At 41.6% G+C, this 21,735-nt stretch overlaps 1 protein-coding gene across 1 annotated transcript in view; it reads right to left on the reverse strand.

The window, feature by feature from the left end:
- Window positions 1–21,735, reverse strand: part of LOC145406461 (single-stranded DNA-binding protein 3-like) — a 349,906-nt gene that overhangs the window by 81,517 nt on the left and 246,654 nt on the right. The window contains exons 7-8 of the mRNA XM_080277616.1: window positions 10,970–11,047; window positions 6,567–6,615 (exon numbers count right to left, since the gene is read on the reverse strand). Coding sequence (XP_080133742.1) covers window positions 6,567–6,615; window positions 10,970–11,047 — 127 coding nt within the window. The remainder of the gene's footprint in view (window positions 1–6,566; window positions 6,616–10,969; window positions 11,048–21,735) is intronic.

A 21,735-nucleotide genomic window follows, 5' to 3' on the forward strand; every position in this document is an offset into this window, starting at 1 on the left:
ATTAATCTTAGGAGACCTTGTCATCAAGGGGTTATAAAGAATGAAAACCACAGCTGCAAATCTGCAGCAGAAGTCCTGCTGTCTCTCTTGTTTCTCTCTTCTTGGACTCTGATCATCAGTCTGGTGAATACTGTACTAGGAAACAGACACTGATGGCCCTGGGTTGTGGCCAGATTAAGTTATCAGTGCTGGTTACAAAGAGATTGCAGGACTAATTTCCAAGCCCATGGCAAGAGAACCAAGGGAAGCACCAGAACTTTCCTTTCATCAGTACAATAATAGTATGGTATACTGTACATATGTAGTGGTAGGTGGGGGGCGGTCATCATCCACTCGCTTGATGTAGTGCTGCTCTCCGGTGTCTGCCCTTTCCTCTCCTCCATCCTTCTTTCCTTCCATTCTATTCTGTCTTTCTTTACTTCATTCTTTCTTTGTCCTTCTGCCTACGGGTGAATTTACACTCCCTCTTCTGTCTTTCCTTCATTCTTTCTTCTTCCTTCTGCATCTGGGTGACTCTTCATTGAGTGACAAGCCAAATGGTTTCCTGTATACCAGGAAACCATTTACTACGCTCAGTGGTAACCATATAACCAAATTTTGGCGTCTGGTGGTTTAGTGGGTAATTATTGTGCTCCAATCGGATTGAGCCGGTAAGGGTTTATATCCAAGGGATGGTTGGGGTTGATTGGTCATGTAATGCCACTCAGGGATGAGTGAGGCTGGTCACTCTCATCTTAAATGTCAGGATCAACTGCCTAGCCCCGGGCTTCTATGCTCCTCATGGAGCAATGTAGGATTGGATGATGAATGAATGAATGATATACATATGTGACCCATTATTGTAGTCAGCAAACTGATGATGATTATTCACTAAGTATGCTTCTTTGAACAGGTAAGAAAAAAAATTACAAACAATATGCAGTATCTGTAATCATTCTGAATTAACGAAGGGAGGTAATCTGAGCACCAATGATCAGACACTGTGAATCGTTCATCAGTAACTCCTACTGTAGATCATTTGCCTTAAGTGGGCAGAGATTTTCATCCTCTTCCAGCTTATTTCATGTAGCACAATGGCTGAATAAAACACTGTGGCCCTACATCCACTCCATAGCACTTCTTTGTGGCCAGCATCATTTTTTTTTTCTTTTTTTTTTTTTTACGTCCAACTCTGGGCAAAGGCTTCAGGGCCTATCCCCAAGTGTCAGTAGTCCTCCTTGGGGCCCAGTAGTCCTCCTACATCTCCACATGTCACCACTTCGGCGCTAACACCCACCATCCATGTTGAATACACACTGGGGCTGTCTAGTACAGAACTGGTGTACTGGTATTAGCTCAGCATTCAAGAGGGCGAGACAGCAATTTTAGGCCAAGTTAAAGTGGACAGGGTATATTTTCAGGCCAACTGTCCATGCACTCTAGAGCCCATGCAGGGAGCAGCATCAACAACTCCAATGCCCCTGCTGCCTTGGTTACTGGATGAGGAATTTGGAAGGATTTTGAGTGTAAAGTGGAGGGACTGTAAGAAAATGTTCTGGAAAGAGGTGAAAAGAGTAAGACAGGGTGGAAGTGAAGTTAGCAGGGAAGTGAAAGATAAAAATGGTAGATTACTAGTTGAGAAGGGAGAAAAAGTGAGCAGATGGAGAGAACACTTTTAAGGAATTGTTGAACAAAAAGGATGGAAGTAATGCGAGTATAAGTGGCTGGGAGAAGGAGGGAGGTGAGAAGACAGGAAGAAATCAGTAGGATAGAAGTTGTGGAGGCAATGAAGAAAGTTAAATCATGGAAAGCCCCAGGAATTGATGGAGTGTGTGGTGAAATGCTGAAGCATGGAGGAAAGATAGTAGTAGAATGGATGTGGAAGATGTGCAGATTGGCCTGGGAGGAAGGTAGAGTCCTGGAGGATTGGAAGTCAGGTATAATTATTCCCTTGTACAAAGGAAAAGGGGAAAAAGAAGTGTGTGGTAATCATAGGGGCATTTGTCTTCTTAGTATAATAGGAAAAGTGTATGGTAGGATACTTATTGACAGAGTTAGAGAAAGACCAGAGAAATTAGTTGGAGAAGAACAGGGAGGCTTTAGGAAGGGAAGAAGTTGTGTAGATCAGATATTCATTCTTAGATCTTTAGTGGAAAAGTTTCTAGAGAAGGGAAAGAAGTTGTATGCAGCTTTCATGGATTTGGAGAAAGCCTATGACAGGGTTGATAAACAAGGATTGTGGGAAGTGTTAAGAATATATGGAGCAGACGGGAAGTTGTTGAATGCTGTGAAGAGTATGTACGATGGTGCGAAGGCTGCAGTGCGTGTGGATGGTGAACTAAGTGAATTTTTCTCTTTGAAAGTTGGTTTGAAACAAGGATGTGTCATGTCTCCATGGTTGTTCAATCTGTACATGGATGGGGTAATAAAAGAGGTACAAGGTAGGGTAGTGGATGTTGGAGTGGCCCTGGTGAGAGAGGATAGTGTTTGGAAACTCCCTGTACTGTTGTTTGCAGATGATACTGTGTTGTTGAGTGAAGACGAAGGGGAGCTGCAAGGCTTGGTGGATGAGTTTGGGAGAGTGTGTAAGAAACGGAATCTAAAGGTGAATGTAGGGAAGAGTAAAGTGATGGTCTTTGAGAGAGGTGAAGTCAGTGAATGTACAGCGAGGCTGGATCGTGAGGAATTGGAAAATGTGAGTACGTTTAAGTACTTGGGTAGTGTGATAAGTAAGGATGGAGGTTTGGAGGGTGAAGTGCTTGAAAGGGTACAGCAGGGAAGAAAGGTTGCTGGTTCTTTGAAAGCAGTGATAAGAAACAGGGAAGTGAGCATGGAAGTGAAAAAGTTACTACATGACAGTATTGTGATACCAACTCTAACGTACGGAAGTGAAGCTTGGACATTGTTGGAAGGACACAAGTCAAGAGTGAGAGCAGTGGAAATGAGTTATTTAAGAGGAGCCTGTGGAGTCACATGGAGAGACAGGCTGACGAATGAGGATATAAAGGAGCGTTGTGGTGTAGATGTGGATGTGATAGGAAGCATTATGAGGAACACACTGAGGTGGTTTGGCCATATGGAGAGGATGGAGGGTGAAAGACTGACGAAGAGGGTGTATGTGAGTGAGGTGGAGGGGGGAAGAGTGAGGTGGAGGGGGGAAGAGGGAGGGGGAGGCCAAGGATGAGATGGAGGGATGGGGTGGAGAGGTATATGAGAGAGGGGTGTGTGAGTTGGGAGCAGGGCAGTGAAATGGCAGGGGACAGGGCGACTTGGAGGCGATTTGTTTGTGGCCACCCCAAACGGGATTGAGGCGTCTGGCAATAGATAGATAGAAAGATAGATAAATGTGTGTGTGTGTGTGTGTATATATGTATATATATATATATATACTGTAAATATATATACAGTAATCACTCCAATATCCGACGTAATAGAGCCATAGGTAGGTCCGGATATTGGTTCTGTCCAGATATTGGGCCTCAGCTTATGGACTTGTACTTATGGACCGTAACTCAGAGAAACACCTACACAACTCCCTCTGGACATGCATAGCACCTATTTAAGACCCAAATCACACCAATAAGGCACATAAATGACTGAAATAAATTAAAAAGAAACATAAAATGAGGGTTTAGAAGTATGTTCATACATTAATAAACATTCTGGTGACTGGCTCCTGGACTGGTACTTATGGACCCTAACCTAGCCTAACTCAGAAAAACACCTTCCTACTGCACATGCATAGCTCCTAACACCCTATTCACACCAATAAAGGACATTAAAGAGTGAAATGAGGTAAGTATAGTATGGAAAAAAGTACAGTATGAAACATTCTGCCTACTTACAGCAAGTCCATGGCCACCTCGATGAATAACCGCCTCCTCTCGGACTCTGACAGTAAGAAGGATTTCCTGAAGCACTTGCAGTACACTGTTCCTGAAGTCTTGCACTGAACTTAGTCAATTGCACACAGAAGTACGTTCTCTTCACAGTGTGCACTCTTGTCTAACTAATGCTCCATTGTAACTTCCTAAGTGTTGCACTTTAACTTTTCCCATTCTTATAATTTTCCAAAGCCAAAACAAACAAGTCAATTTACGTTAAATTTTTTTCCAATTGAGTCTTTTCTCTCACAACTGTAAATCCTTAACACAACACAGTTTTTTTCACTGCACAACACTCTAAATTCCCGTGTGGTCTAGTGGAGAAGCTCTTGCTGTTTATTCACTGTCAGAGTCCGAGAGAATCACTGGCAGGTGACCTTGGGGTGCATCGCTGGGTCGTGGTGATGGCGTACCCACTGCAGACGACTCTGAAGACAGCCGCAAACTCACGTCGAGTGGTGGCTCCACCGTGGCTGATGTGCTGGGCTGTGGCTCGGAGCATGAGGGCCTGTCTTGTGGAGGCAACGGAGTGGAGCCAGGGCTGGGCACAGCGGGGGTCATGGGCCTGAAAAAACTGTCAATGGTCGACTGACGCAAAGACCGACGATTCTGACGATTGATGATGCACTGCCTGAAAGCACGCACTTCCTCCATGAGTCCCAAGGGCCCCATCTCCCTGTCGCAGTCCAGGTGTTCCAGGTAGTCTAGGATGAACTCTAGATGTTCCCGGAGTGCGCTCAGCTTGGGGATGGCTGGAGAAGTGTCCTGCTGAGAGGAGTCCGCATCATCATCGCCTTCATCGTCGGAATCTTCAAGTTCGGTACTGACACCTGCAACTGAAGACGCGATCTCGATATCAGACAATGTCTGATACCCAGGATCGCCCTCGTCGTCATCCAACCACTCATGAACATCAACCACATCTACATCGTCGCCGTACATACGTAGCCGTGCATGGAAGTCATCCACGTCAAATCCTAGAAAATCGTACTCCACATCCGTTCCGAGAAGCAGACAAGACCAACCATTTTCCAGAGTCTTCACAGGGACTTCCTTCCATGCACTAGCCAAGTTGTACAGCGCAGACTTGATGTTGTGGCGGCGAAGGTTTTCCAAAGTCCTCTTGCCTCGTGTGTCCTGTCCCTCCCTGCGCTCGTCCTTGTCCTCGAGAACAACCATCACCTCGTCCAAGAACTTCCGACGGTATAGGCGCTTTGTTGCCACGATCACTCCTTGGTCCATTGGTTGGATGAGAGCAGTCGTATTAGGTGGCAGAAACATGCACCTAATACGGCCATTTTCAGCAACCAAGTCCTTGTCGCACGGGTGGGCAGGTGCATTGTCGAGGAGAAGGAGGGCCTTTACCTGGTCGCGCGGGATTCCCAGTGTCTTCGTCTGGTAATGGATGACCTTCTTGACGAAGTGGCGGTGGAACCAGTCTTTGAAGACCACAGCTGTGAACCATGCCTTCAAAGAATGGCACCAGACGACAGGAAGGACATCCATCACCCCACAAAGGCACCGAGGCTGCTTTGCGCGGCCAACAACAACGGGCTTAAGCCGGTGCATGCCGTTAGCATTGGCACAACACAAAGCAGATATCCGTTCCTTGGAGAGCTTGCGGCCAGGTACATGCTTCTCCATCTCTTCGGCTAGAGTGTTTGTTGGCAGCAAGCGATAGAATAGGCCAGTTTCGTCTGCGTTGTAGACTTGACCGAGAGTGAGGCCCTCCCTGTCGATCAAGCCCTTCACCTTGTGCCGAAACTCGTCAACTCCATCCTCGTTAGCGTCCAATGCTTCGCCATGTGCTTTGCGGTTGGTAAGGCCATGCCGTAACTTGAACGCAAAGAGCCAACCCTCAGATGCCTTGAAGTCTAGGGCGTCATGAAGCCTGGCGAACTTCTCAGCAGCAGCCTTCAGCTCCGTTCCACGTACCATCACACCAGCAGCACATTGTTGTCGATACCAAATCAACGTGGATCGGTCGATTTCTGCAAACTTGGGGGTAAACATAACCTTCCCTTCCACGTTGCGTTTGCTTCTCGACGAGAAGTCAGCCGTGTACTGCATGAGTTTGTCTCGGGATCTCTTAATATCGAACAAAGTAGACCGGGCCAGGTTAAACTCGCGGAGAATGCGGGAAGAAGACCACCCCGCATCTACTTTCTCCAATATCTCCCGCTTCTTCTCCAGAGTCAACACCACTCTCTTCCTTTTCTCTGGTGGCGGGGCCATCATCACACACACTAAGAGGAGGCCCGAGAGCAGCAGGAGTCCCTGCAGCAGGTAAGGCACCACCACAAAAGCGATCACGTGGGCAGCCATAACGACGAGCGTGCACTCGCGGCGAGAGACAGGCGGAAAGTGGGGAGGATGCAGCGGCGCTCTATTGGATGTCGGAGGAATGACGCGCCACAACAATCCTCTCCCGCGCCGCGCGCGGCAAGTTCAAATTACGGGCAGGAAAAATTTGTTTTATTTTTTTAATTTTTTGGGGTTTTCAGACCATTTTGGGAATATTGGATCCCGGGACGATTATGTCCGGGTAGTGGGGATGTTCGGATATTGGGCGTCCAGATATTAGAGTGATTACTGTATATATATATATATATTTTTGAGAGAGAGAGAGAGAGAGAGAGAAAGAGAGGGGGGGGGAGGTAAGAGGGAGCAAATGAGGTGGTGAAGAGTGGGACTGGTACTCACCTTGGCGTGTGGGGTCCATACTGTTTGGCATAATGGGTTGACCAGGAGGCTGTAAGGGGACACAGGCACAAAATTACCATCACATTATCATATGCCTTGTTACAGTCCTACCTACATGGAAAATTTCATGTCAAGCAATATCTTACTATTTTCATTCCTATGCATAAAGTTCAAACTTTATCCTTCTAGTCTGACTAATGAACTTAAATCTCACGACTATGCTTAACTGGTTAAGCCACTGGCAACTTTCCCAGCTATCTACAGTGTTCCACAAACCCATCCTTTTGGAAAGCAATAACATGAGTGTTGCAAAAAAGAAAAAGTGCATAATACTGTAATATTTTTTCTGTTTTCATTCAATGAACACACTTATATGGATGATAATGAACCACCAGACAAACAAGTGACACTATGCCATGACATGGTATGTCATAAGTGTGAGGCTATCACAATGTGCTAGTTTCCCTGAGATAATAACAATACAATAAAGAACATATCTGGATAATAAAATTACAGGGTATGCCTTACAAGCTTGGAGACCTCATACAAGAAGCGAGAGCATCTACAATGTCCTCATGGACAGCACCACAAATGATTTTTTATAAAATTGGCAAAACTGAAAAAATTACATTAATAGGCACCTTGAAAAAATATAAAAAACTAACCATGGTCAAAGTATTAAAACGATGGGGTCTCACCACAGAGAGCACAGAGATAAAAAGTAGCAGATCAAAGGAGCAATGCATAGTGCCAACACATGCAATGCAAGAGTATGGCATTCTGACCATTCTATCCATGGAAGTTGTACAGTAATGTGTTGAGAACCACCCAGATGCCAGGAACTTCAAGCCTGTCTTCCTCACAAGTATCTCCATCTCTCTCAGTGCAAGAGATGAGCTTTGGTCCTGAAAGTTCTCTCAATTTTCTGTGGCATGAAGACTGCAGCAGTTACTGTACCAAATCACCATAAAACCTGCATTTCCACTGACTTGCGACTACAGTGGTTACTGTACCAGATCACCAAACAACTCCCATTTCTACTGATCTACTGAAGCAGAGCACAAATGATTGGTATTTAGTGATTACACATCTGTTACAATATATCCAAAAGCACTTAGAATATGACCCTTTATCCCACAGAATGTGCTCTACTGCTCAAACCAGGTGAATCCAAAAACCTACAGTCCTCTCCCATACCATTCCATTAGGTGGTTCAATTTTCTAGAGGCATGCATATCATTTCACTCTGAAACCTGACATACATACAACCAAAGTTAATACATCCATATTCTATGAGTCCCTTCCACCATTCACCAACATTTTCACCTTCTCTTTACAGTAATCATAGGCACTCACACCAGACCTTACCTCGCCGTGTGCCAGTGCCGTTTTAAAATGGTTTGACAAAAATCAGCGGTCAGTGCCAATGCTGTTTTAAAATGGCTTAAAATTAAAACAATCACTGTGACTGCATTTTTCAAGATTCGCAGGTAAAAATTGGCAGGCATGTATGTTAGCTGCTCCTCTATCATGCCCCAGGCAGTCAAGGCCATACACCCACTCACTCCCCCCCTCACGCTTGCTCTGCTTCACTCTGTCTGTGTGCCTCACCCAATCTTGTACATAGTGACGGAATGTTGTAAACATTTTCACTAAGTGTAGGGACTATGTATTGTCATGTCATAAGTATTTTCTTGTAACTGTAAGGACTGTACATAGTGCAGTCAAGTTGTAAATGCAGGTCTCCCTCGTTTTACGCTGTATCGTTTTACGATATTTCGCATTTACGATCCTTCTTTTTTAGTACGAAGTGTTCATTGTACAATTGAGTTCCCTCACATTTACGACTGGGCATGTGGAAATCCTGCATTCACAGGCAGATCAGCTGAGAGATGCGTGGCATACCTGCCCCACCCACACAGTTTCCCGCGCTTTTGCCAGTCTCACCCGCTTGCTTGTTCAGCATACAACCTCTGTGCATCTGTGTGCATCAGTGCCCATGACATTATATTTCTCTTGTTCTTCATATTTTGCACCCCTAGTGCCACGACCGTGATGTCTTGTAAACGCCCTGCAACATCTGGTGCTGGTGATATGAAGCCAAAGAAAGCAAGAAAGTCCTTAACCCTGGAGTCTAAGCTTAATACTGTGAAGCAGCATGAAGCAGGTGAGTGGGCAAACTCCATCGCTCGTTCCATGAGTCTTGCACAGTCGACTGTATCGACTGTTATAAAGCATGCTGTCAACATTAAGAAAGCTGGGGAGACAAGCACGACTCCACAATACATAAAACATCATCATTATTATTGCATATTAGATTACTTGTATGGGTCTTGGGTTCCTTATACACGAGTCCAGGAAAGCATCCCTATTTTTCCCATTAAACCTTAATTTCGCTTTACGATATTTCGGTTTATGATTGCCTTTCTAGGAACGCATACCAATCGTAAAACGGAGGAGACCTGTACCTTCTTGTACGTGCCAGGACTACACAGTGAAGATAAGTTGTACCAATCTTCATGTAAGTGTAAGACAATGCATTCACAGTGAGAGACACGCAAATTGTGACAGATGTTGAAGTAATAAGTAATCAGAAAAGTGTACTGAACATTGCTATACCTTCCCAGCATAAATACCTGAGTCTACCTTACATAGAAAACGGCTCTCTCACCTACGTGGCGAGTGTAAGAGTGGGAATACCTGTATACGAGTATGTATGACTCAATAAAACCCATTTCCATGCTTTGGTGAGTATTTTAATGATGAAATTCGTTGTTTTCACATGAAAAAACATTATTTTAGGGGGGGGAGGGGATGGCCGGCACGAAGGTGACTCATAGGGCCAAAAATAACTGACATGTGGCAGGTTAAGCATGTTACACTTTCACAATCATTCATTTAATTTTTCATCTTTAATCTGACTATTGCCATCACATCATACCTACTTTCGATAAAACTTTCTTTTCATTAAGCCTTCATATCTCTAACATTTCATACATCTAAACAAACCCACTTTAACTTAATGGATTCCAAACAGACACAGAACCCAAATTTGTTACCCTTTTACATCCTGCCACAATAATTCTTTGTAAGGGTGTTTATCTCCCCTAAAGTCATTGTTTTATAACCAATGTAAATGGTATCTCATATGAGACATGCACCTTGGCCCGTGCAGATCTTCACATTACCTCATATGAAGTCTGCAGCACGGCAAGAGTTCATGGAAGATTATTTCAGTGTACTGGGATTCCCAGCCTCACAATCCCAACTTTTAGTTCACTCTCAAGGCAAGCAGAGAATTTATGAGTAGCATTCTTATTTCCCCATCACTAGGGATATCTGCTGATAAGTAGACTATAGACTGTACAGTATAATACAATTTTTTAATGCATGAGAGTCACAGTTTGAAATTCATTTCTAGTAGTACTTCCCAATGTGGTAGCTAGTCAAATACTGTACTACAATGGTAGAAGCATAATCAATTCACCCTAAAAAACTAACAAACTATCATGCACATTCAGAATTTTTGCCAAGCACATTTACATATCAGTCTTCCATGAGATAATAATTTGTGAATGGAGGCTAATTATCTCATTAAAACTAAGAATGTGTCTCACTCTTAAAATTCATGCAATCTTCACTGTCATCTTGAACTTCTGTCATCTACATTTTAACAGCCTCTTACTGAATGTGCTTTCTTTCTTCCTCAACCTTTTGATATCTGCCTCATTCTCATGCACAGTATTCTTTAATGTTACAGGCTTCTATAATGATCAAGTTACCTTCTCAGAAAACATTTAATGATACAGAATCTTCTCTCATTTCTCATTACATTATTTTCTTTTTCCAATCATTCTTCTGAAGATCAATGTAGCAACAGCATGCATTGATGAAAAATGCTTCAACTTAAATGCCATTTTCATTCATTACACTTTTCTGTTTCATCATGTTTACACTGAAATCTATATGGTAGTGGAATAAAGAGTCAGCGTCATGCAATCACATACCCTATGACACAATTACTGTACATACTGAAATACTGGATGGCCATTTCACAGATGATTAATTTTAGGTGTAGCTCAGCAGTAGCTGGCATAACTGTATACTCTGTCATTATACCGTATCTAGTTCACAGATACCCAGAACATGCACTCCACTTTTCCATTCTTAAGTATGAGCGAGGGGGTTGTGAGATGGGGGGGAGGGGGGCAAAATGGTGGGGGACAGGGTGATATGGAGACAATTTGTTTGTGGCCACCCCTTATGGGATTAAGGTGCCCGGCAACAGATAAACAGACAGAAGTATATGATATAGTACCCTTATGTTTATCTCAGTCAGCAATGAAAGTGCAAAGTTTTTGAACAGTATAATACCACCTGAGATTCATTAACATATAGCTTACCCCATTGAAGTCACTGTGCATCTGTGGCATTCTGACTCCCGGCCGAGGCCCACCTGGATACCGCGGGGACATGAAAGGCTGTGGGAACACAATACAAATGTCAGTATGATGCCTTACCAACCTGATTTAAAGTTCTTCATATTTCAGAAGAATCATAAATTCATATACTGGTCTACACCTTCACACTGGATACCTAGAAAATATCATTATTCATCTAGTGAACACTATGTTGTGTAGGACCCATTACCATGAATCTATTCCACCTACCTTACTCTTATCATTTTCTTCTGGAGTACACTGTACAGTGGACATAACTAGTAGAACTTTTCATTCAGATATATCAAACTGGGATGAGAGTCAGATGTCTTTACCTCTTCCAAATATATAATTCAGTATGGTTTTCTATATTTTGCAGATATCTAGTAACTGTAAGCTTAACTTTGTGTAACATACAGGATATATGATGTTCCATCCATCCATCCATCATCCAATCCTATGTTGCCCCATAAGGAGCATAGGAGGCCAGGGCTAGGCAACAAACAAGGGATGAGGCTATGGCACACCTAATGTCTGACTGGGGTAAAAATAACATGGTTGTTTTTAATGCTTCTATGACTCAGTTCTTACACCTATAAACAGGTCAAAATCTTCCACAGGTATACCCATTAATGTTTAATAATATTCAGCTTAGTCCTGCATCATCCTTGAACATGCTTGGGGTTTCATTTACTCGGGACTTATCTTGGAAAAATCATATTACATCTCTTGTAAAATCTGCTTCCAAGAGATTGGGTGTGCTAAGCCGAATCCGTTCTTTCTTTACCCCTGCACGATTGTTGACTCTACACTGTACAGGGGTTTTATCCGCCCCTGTGTGGAGTACAACTCTCATGTGTGGGGAGGCTCCCCACATACAGCTCTTCTCAATAGGGTGGAGTCAAAGGCTTTTCGTCTCATTAACTCTCCTCCTCTTACTGACTCCCTTCAACCTCTGTCTCTTCGCCGCACTGTTGCATCTTTATCTCTTTTCTATCGCTACTTTAATGGTCACTGCTCCTCTGAACTGTCTGCTTGCATTCCTCTACCTCTACAACGGGCGCGTAGCACCCGTCTGGCACCAAACTCTCATCCCTTTTCTGTCCAACTCTCTAATGCAAGAGTTGACCGTTACTCCCAGTCTTTCATTTATGCAACAGGTCAGCTCTGGAATTGTCTCCCTCTGTCTGTATTTCCTGCTGCCTATCATCTCCAGTCTTTCAAACGCAGTGTGTCCAGGCATCTCAAAATGATTGGATCTTGAATTTGGCTCTCTATTGTATTTTGTTTTTCTCTTGGATGGAGCTGTTACTGCGGGCTCGTGGCCTTTGGTTCCTTCTTCCCCGCAAAAAAAAAAAAAAAAAAAAAAAAAAGCTGGTCCTCACATTTAAGATGAGAGTGACCAGCCTCACACATCCCTGAGTTACTGTTTAAACTTCTTACGCTAATTAGGTAGGAAGACATATGCTGTGGATCAAACCTTCATCAACTGTTTCCTACCAATACAGAAGTGCAAAAATAATCTACCAAATAAAAACTGCTGCATCACTTTTTTTTTTTTTTTCCAAGGACTGTACATGGCCAAAAATACATTATAACATTCTAGATTGTAGTATAAACCAGCCTACTGCATATCTGGAGGATTTCTCTACTCACATTTCTGCCACACCTTAAAAGCATGCTCTAATATGCTTTCTATAAAACAACACTGCCTGAATGGTCCCTATGATACCAGTGCAGTATACAACAACAAAGGTATATATTTTCAATCATGGAAACATACGCTTGTGCCTTTCTAATCTTTCTATATCCTTAAGTTACAGTAGAAGTAGCTCTAAGAGTTTTGGTCCCATGAGAGAGAGAGAGAGAGAGAGAGAGAGAGAGAGGCAAATAAGTGTTCTGATGCATTCAACATCAATGCAGATCCCTGTTTATGATGAATGTAAGGTGCAAAACATATGCAAAGTCTGTACTATACTTTTCCTATTTTCATGACAACCCAACCACCAAACAAAAAGGTAAAGCCTGACAATCAACATTTACACACTCCTTTTTATAGCACTGTGCTGTATTTCTACAATAACTGTATATCATTAAGAATCACTTGTACAGTATCTTACATATTTTTTACACAGAAATAAACATATCTGTAAACTGTGCACACAGACCTCCGGCACATTAAAGGCACGTGTGAGGTATTGTTAAGGATGAAAGTTTTCCTACTATTTCACTGAACCTGCTTGACATCTGGGGAACAGTATGTCTATATCTCTCTGATGCACTATCCCAGAATTTTGTATATTGACAGAGAAACCTACATGATCTCTCTCAGCTTAAGATTAAAGAGATGAAATACTATGCAAACTTTTCTCCAAACTATATATGCCTAACCAATGAACATGTGTGTCCTCATCAGGGTGAAGTTGCAAGAACGTGATGTAATCTAATATGGTTGTGGAGTTGTATGCTCTTCAGTCTCAGATATCAATTCTGAGTGATCTACACTACAGTACCTTCCTAATATGAAATACCCTTCCAAATAATGGAAAGGTATCCTAACAAAACAATTTCGCGGTCAATTTGTTATATTCAACTGTACAAAGGGATTGTGTGCAATGAAAAACAAATGTTTAACTGAATGAAAAATGTTTACAGTTCTGTGATATCCACATCTACCTAAAGTATTTACTGTTCAGTTAATATACTGTATATTCATATTGTATACAACACTCCCCCCCCCCCTTTTTTTTTTTTTTTTTTCAAACTACATAAATAAATATACAGACAAATAAATGTTAAAAAATCTGGTTCACTGGAAGCCAACTTCCTCTCTACTAACTGAACCAGGGGAGGGAGGAGGGGGAAGCATACTGCTGTATGTGATCCAATTTGTACTTAAAAGAATCCTTAATTATTATTATTATTATTATTATTATTATTATTTAAGCTCATTTCACCAAGTACGTCAGCCATCTGTAAGGATATGTGCAATACTTAAGTTTAATGACACACACACACACACACACACACACACACACACACAAAAGCAATGAGAACAGAGCAGGAGAAGAAGAAATTCTACTGGAGAGTTTTGGATCTAAAGCTGAGGAAGTGGTACAGGAATGCGCTGGGGAGGAAGAATCGGCTTAAAAGAAGGGTGGAAAGTTTCATACACAGATGTTAATGGGTTGATATCTTCGCTTGACGAGATTAATGACCACTTGAGGGTAAATAAGCCGGACATTATGGGACTGGTGGAAACTAAGTTGAATGACACAGAAGATAAACAGACTTGAAAAGAGGGGAGGTGGAGTAATGACACTAGTGAGGAAAGATATGGTTGTGGACAAGGTTGAAAAGGGTGAGGGTATGGCAAAGGTGTTGAAAATACTGATCAAGAAAAGCAATGGCAGAAAAAGAGTCCTTGCAGTGGCCTATGTTCCACCAAGACCAAAGCATGGACTAAGGGAGAATATGAAGAAATGCTTAGTGACAACAATGAATGCTTGGAAAGATACATATGCAGAAGTAGTGACATAACAGTGATGGGATATTTTAACAGTAAGGATGTTTGCTGGGAAGATTGGTAAACAGAAGGTGGGGAGGAGTCATGGGGATGCAAAATGTTAAATGTGGTAATGAGTAACGTCATGACACAGCGGATTAGAGAGCATACAATATTCAGAGGAAATGAAGAATCCTCTCAAAGAATCTACTATTAATACTACTACTAAAAAATATATACAGTAAGACCTCACTATAACGGACTAATTGGGGCCCAACCCATTCCGAAAAATGCAAAATTCCGATAAACACGACATCCGGACTTCCCCCTGCTAATCCAGACTTTTTCTGATAAATCAAACATTAGTCTGGATCACATGAACAGTTTTTAAACTGTTTTGACTACCATTGCAGTAGTGTACTGTGTTATAACTTCACTACATTAATCAAATGGTATAATATATATAATAATACTGTAGTGTACACTGATAAACATGTCTTTTATTTAGCTTATTGTGGTGAACACAGCTGAAATGGTCAGGCAATCCGGACTGCTTCTGGCTTTATCAGACTTTTTCCGATGCATAGGAATTTAGTCCGGAAGCTCCTCAAGTCCGATAAAAGCGAATTCCGGTCTATTGAAGTCCGTCATATCAAGGTTTTACTATACAGTATATATATTATTGACAAGCTGATATATAATTGCCCATTATGAAAAGTGACCACATTCTCACAGAGTATACAATAAAAGATGAAAGGGATGTTGCAAGATCAGAATCATATAGAAATTGATGATACAATTATGGTAAAGCTGATTTCAACAAGCTAAGAAAACACTTCACAGAAACTGACTGGAGAAATTTCAACAGGAAATGAGGTACTCAAAAAAAGTGGGATGAGTTTCTACAGATATACATTGATGGAGCTCAGAGATATGAACCGAAGGTGAGGATCAAGGAGAGAAACAAGAAGGAATGGTTTAACAAGAGGTGTAAAGAAGCAAAAATGAAGAGGGAAAAGGCTTGGAGGGGATGGAGAAGAAAGGGAGGAAACAATCTTCTGGAGAAATATAAACTGGAAAGGAATGAATATGTAAAGATTTGAAGAGAAGAAAAAAAGAAATTACGAGAAGAACGTAGTAGACAAATGCAAAGATGAACCAAAGCTCTTCCACAAGTATGTAAATGAAAAATTTGAAAACAAGGAAGGGATGTACAGACTGAATGTAGATGGAGTCGTTTATGAGAATCCAAGCACACAGGCTGAAGTGATGAACAAATGTTTTCAAACCATTTTTACAAGAGAGTGAGTTTAGTGAAAATAACAACAGACCTGAGGACTTGGTGCTGGACGAAATACAAGCAGATATACAAGAAATAATGAAATTAAAGGAAAAACAAGATGTTAGCAATGCACCAGGACCAGATGGAGTGCCTAACTGGAAAATAAAAGAGTGTAGAATGAAACTAGCAGGAAGGATACATGACATCATCATGAGCTCACTAGCAAAAAGTGAAGTTCCTCAGATTTGGAAAAGAGCAAATGTGGTCCCCATACACAAGGAAGGAACAGGGAAGAGCCACTCAATTATAGGACAGTATCACTAACCAGTGTTTTTGCAAAAATCTGTGAAATCATAGTGAAGGACTGATGGATCAAGTACCTGGAAGGAACTAATACATAACAGATTGTCAATTTGGCTTCAGAAAAGGAAGGTCATGTACTGCAAACCTACTAAACTTTTGCTCAAGAGTGACAGACGGTATGGACTGATTGTGTCTTTTTTGACCTAAAGAAAGCATTTGACAAGGTACCACACAGGAGACTGTTGTGGAAACTTGAACACAAAGGAGGTCCAAGAGGAGCTTCACTTAACTGGATGAAAGATTTTTTGGAGGACAGGGAGATGAAAGCAGTCATAAGGGACCAGCAGTCAGAATGGTGTGAAGTAATTAGTGATGTACCTCAAGGGTCAGTTTTGGCACCAGTCATGTTCCTGGTTTATGTAAATGATATGGTGGAAGGAATAGACAATTATATGTATAAGTCTATTTGCAGATGATGCTAAGCTGTTAAGGAAAGCAAAAAAAAAAGAGGAAGACTGTAAACAGCTGCAAATGGACCTGATAAGATCTCTGACTGGAGTCAAAGGTGAGATATGCGGGTTAATGCAAAGAAATGTAAAGTAATGGAATTTGAAAAGAGTACAAAGAGACAAACAGGAAAATACAGAATGGGGAACGAAAGGATTAGCAAAACTAAAGAAAGGGGTACTATTTTCAGAAAACCTTTCATCAGAACCACATAATCAAGACTATCAGAGATACATATAAACTTCTGAGAAACATAAGAGTTGTGTTTACTTATCTGGACGAAGAGATAATGAAAAAGTTGATTGTATCAATAATTTGCCCGAAGCTGGAATATGCAGCAGTGGTATGGTCACCACATAAAAAAGAAGGATAAGAAGGACTGAAAGAGTACAAAGAGCGGCAATGAAGATGGTACCAGGCTTGAGAGAATTACCGTACGAGGAAAAACTGTTGAGATTAAATCTCCCAACCCTAGAAAAGAGAAGGCTAAAGAAGATCTGATTAATGTGACTAAATCTCCCAGCCCTAGAAAAAAGAAGGATAAGGGGAGATCTGGTGTGTGTACACAATATCCATGGGAATGGAGAAGCATGATAGGGAGGACCTGTTTTTATGGGATGAAAGAGAATTGAGGGGTCATGGAAAAAAAGTTGAAATGGACTGCATGCAAGAGAGACATCAAGAAATACAGCTTCCCTTACAGAACTACTGAAGCAAGGAATAACCTGGATAGAGAAGTGATAAATGCCGAGGATATTCAAGATTTCAAAACCAAGCTGGAAGTTGGTAGTCATGGAGATTCATGATTTCAAAACCAAGCTGGACGTTAGTAGTTACGGAGATGGGAAAATACAAGCATAGCTCCTTTCCCGTAAATCATGACTAGGTAAATACAACTAATACGCACACACACACACACACACACACAGAATGTGGTTATTATACTGGAATTTCTATTGTACTGTTGTGGTAGGTGGGGGTGCTCGCCATTCACTCACTCGATGTAGTGCTGCTCTCGGGTGTCTGCCCTTTTCTCTCCTCCATCCATCTTTACTTCCATCCTCTTCTGTCTTTCTTTCCTTTATTCTTTCCTCGTCCTTCTGCCTACGGGTGACTTTACACTCCCTCTTCTGTCTTTCTTTCCTTCATTCTTTCCTCTTACTACTGCCTGTGGGTGACTCTACACTGAGTGACAAGCTGGGTGGTGACCATATAACCAAATTTTGGCACCTGGTGGTTTAGTGGGTAATTACGGCACTCTAACTGGATTGAGCTGGTGAAGGTTTATATCCAAGGGATGGTTCGGGTTTATTACTCACGTAATGACACTCAGGGATGAGTGAGGCTGGTCACTCTCATCTTAAATGTCAGGACCAACTTGCCTAGCCCCAGGCTCCTACGCTCATCATGGGGCAACGTAGGATTGGATGATGGATGGATGGATGGACTATTGTACTGTCATCAATAATGTACACTGGCTCACTGCCCTATAAACATCTCACTAAAAGCAGCGTAAGTCATGGTAACACTACGATCAATGACTGTTGTTTGAACTTCCTTGGTGTCTGCAATTTCCTTTAATAAATATGTGTTAAAAATCTGTAAAGTGAAATTATTGTACAGCACTGTCACTTCCCAATCTCATACAAAGCATCATTTATATTTTATTATTCACATTACTATTCACAAATAGCACAAGTAGTTATAGTACATCACTGGCATTCATAAGCCTCTGAAATTGCATTTCTGAAAACCATGCACTTTATCACATTAATCATATACCATACAATATTCAATTTTCTACATATCATTAAACAGACCATGGGCAATGACAGAAATCTTGAAATTTCAGATTATTACATTATATGCACTTCCTTTTACCAATCAAAGGGTTGCCTGAGTTCTTCACTTGCACCTACTGTACTTTAATACAAACCCTCCACCATACCAACAAGACAAGAGGGGACAACACAAGAACCCAATATGATACAGCACCACTTCATATGAATAAATGCTTGATAAAGAACAAATGTCTGAATGATAAGCCAAACATTCAATACAGTAAATGTAACTCTTATGTACTGCAGTCCTCACTGAAAACAGAAACTCTCCATGTAAAAATACTGGACTAAAAAACCAAACTTTACAAATAATAAAAAAAACAAACATGGCTACAAATTTGTGGGGGAAAAAAAAAAAAAAAATCAGAAACTATAGTGGTGGGGTTAATGTCCATAATGACATCAAGACAAGTGAGCCAGGGTCCCCCAGGTGGTATGAGTGTGTCCTCTTCAGCAAATCATGCTGGCTTAACCAACACACTTCCTCTTAACACCTGCTCCACAGACCACGCAGCCAACCTTCAAAGTCCCAGTGTGGCCAAAACAGGGCCTGTGTGCTGAGCATCCTGCTGGTAAGACGGATGAACCTGTCTGCTGCATACTGAACCTGGATGGTGAGGCAGCAGTGTGTAGTACCAATGGTTGAACCTGACATGCTGAATCTGGTCACCATCTCGTCACCCTGATAATGCTGACTTGTCACCTTATCATACTAGCTAGTGGAAGGTAGGATGAAGCTTACCTGTGGATTCATGTGCATTGGGCTCCCCCCAGGCCCTCCTGGACCCCCTGGTCCCCCAGGGGGATGGGGGGAGGCCTGGGAGGGAGGGTTGGGACCTGGGGATGGCCTCATGCCCGGTGTCTGTAAGTGATAAGCTCCTGTGATCCCAGTGTCATGTGTGCTCTTTGTAACAGCACCAAGGTTGCCTCTGTTCCTTAACTATCTTATCAAGTTCCATCTAGCTGGAGTTCATTGATCAAATATTGTAGTCAAATTAGTTCAAGAACACTACAATGTTTCTTGAGCAAAGTTAGCTCAATTACTTTAAGGAGACTCATTTTCTACAGCTCCTTAGTGGCTTAGACTATTGCTACAGGAATGAGGAAAGTCATGCTTCTGCAACAGTATCGTAGATTTGACAGACGCGTTCTAAGAGGCTTATAAGTTTATCTGAAGACAGAGAGGCTAGTGCAGGCCTCAACTACAGAAGCGTCTAGCAAAGTGTGTGGCAGTCACGGCGCTCTCACTTCACACCCAGGAGCTGCAGCAGCAGAGGAGGACGGCGGACAGTGTGGGTGCAGGCCAGTGGCCAGTGTAGTGCAGGTGTGGGTGGGCTGGCACGCTGCCCACAGCCCTCACGCCAACCTCATGCAAGTGCTCAGGACCAGCCAGCCACCGGTCCCCTGTGTCACCACCCCAGGCCCACACCATAACCAAACCAAGTCTTGCAAAACACCTCAATCATTGTAAAGAAACACTGAAGGCCTCATATAGATGGAATGTCCAAAAATCATAAGAACCATTGGCAAAAGGAAGTGTGCATAGTTCACCTAGAGAGATGGTCAAATTTTCAATTTGCACAATACAGTGATTAAACAGGTGCTCATATTTCAACACCCAGAAGACTGAAAAATGCCCTGGTGCATATGGTAAGATGTAACAATAATTTGATACCTCTTTTAGGACATGCAACATACTCTCACCACAGAAAACAAACATGGGTGCGAGAGGGAAGAAGTGAGGGGAAACTTGACATTTGAGCAGCAGGAGAGGGGAAATGAAGACTTTCCTGGGTGCAACTAGAAGCTTATCTAGAGCAAGTAAGTTTGAGCACACTACAGTACATCTACTGATTCAGGCTCAGCAATTTTGCCTACTCAACTTTTTTTTTAACAGTTCACTACTTCCATATGCATGATTATTTAATGAGATAATATAATCTACAGAAAATGAAAGTGTACAGTAGAATGAATGGCAAATCAAGCAACCTTCACAGAAGTACACTAATTAGAATGATAAAAATAATACACAACTGTACTTATTAATTACAACAAGATTTCATGGTATATCTCAAATATACGTGACCTGTACTGGCACTGAAAAATACTGTTGTACTTACAGTTACTGTACCACATTCATTCTTAAACAGAGTTCTATGCAAGCTAAATATATTACCTACAAGTGAGTGTATCTTAACTACATCTCTGGAATGTTGGTACAGTGTACTTATTGTGAGATACAATGTAATATGCTTCTCCATGATCATATATGGTAATACTTGCTGTCTTAAAATATGTTACCCAGGTTTAAATTGCCTATCTGCTATTTTGAATGCCTTACATTATGAGAGAAAAAACAGAAGTAATTCCAATACCTACTACTCATAACTGAGCAAAATACAGTATCTAAAAATTATGTACGATTGTCACTGAATACCCAAACAATTCAGCTAAACCCTTATTAAAAGAATCATAATAAAGTTCAACACAAAACTGTTAAAAATGTAAGTTCAAATGTAAAAAAGAAACACACACACACACACACACACAGAATGGTAGGAGGGCAGGAGTCAGTAGATCAACATTGCATGTGTATGAAGCCATGAAACAGCTGGTAATTAAACCCTGCAGCATGGCATATCTTTTATAATTAATTCTTGTTCTCTCCTGATAATTTTTTCTGCTTTGGATAAACTTCTCAAACTGACAGGGTTCAATACACTGTTGACAAATCCCTCAGAATATCATAGCCCTTTCATAAGGTGAAAACCATTATCTACAGTAGCTACTAGCTGCAAGAATAAACCAAAAAGGTCAATGCTGGACTTCAGTGGTTAACCTCTTCAATCCAATGAAATTGCTTTATTCTTCCTACTTTCAGTAGCACTCATATTGAAGGTGTTAACAGAGTTTGCTTTAGGTTCTGCACTACCATTTATCTCTCCAAAGCTGAATTAAATAATCTGGTGGCCACATGAATTCAATCAGAAATGCAGTACAATATATCAACGGACTGAAGTGGTTAACATCACATCAGCAACTGGCACTGATATTGAATTTTGTTGGCATCTTCATAGCATACAAGGAACCCATTTGAAATGAACAGATTATCATGCACTTTACATTGATGATGATGATGATGATGATGATGATGATGATAATGATGATGATAATGATGATGATGATGATAATGATGATGATTTATGAACAGCTGAAAGAAAAATCTCCTGTCATGCCTGGGTAAGGTACTGTCATCAAAAGACCAAATTATACAGCTAAGAACAGCCTACAC

This window comes from Coenobita brevimanus, chromosome 70 (assembly GCF_032717465.1).
Source record: "Coenobita brevimanus isolate Jiangsu-jjx chromosome 70, ASM3271746v2, whole genome shotgun sequence".
NCBI classification, from domain to species: domain Eukaryota; kingdom Metazoa; phylum Arthropoda; class Malacostraca; order Decapoda; family Coenobitidae; genus Coenobita; species Coenobita brevimanus.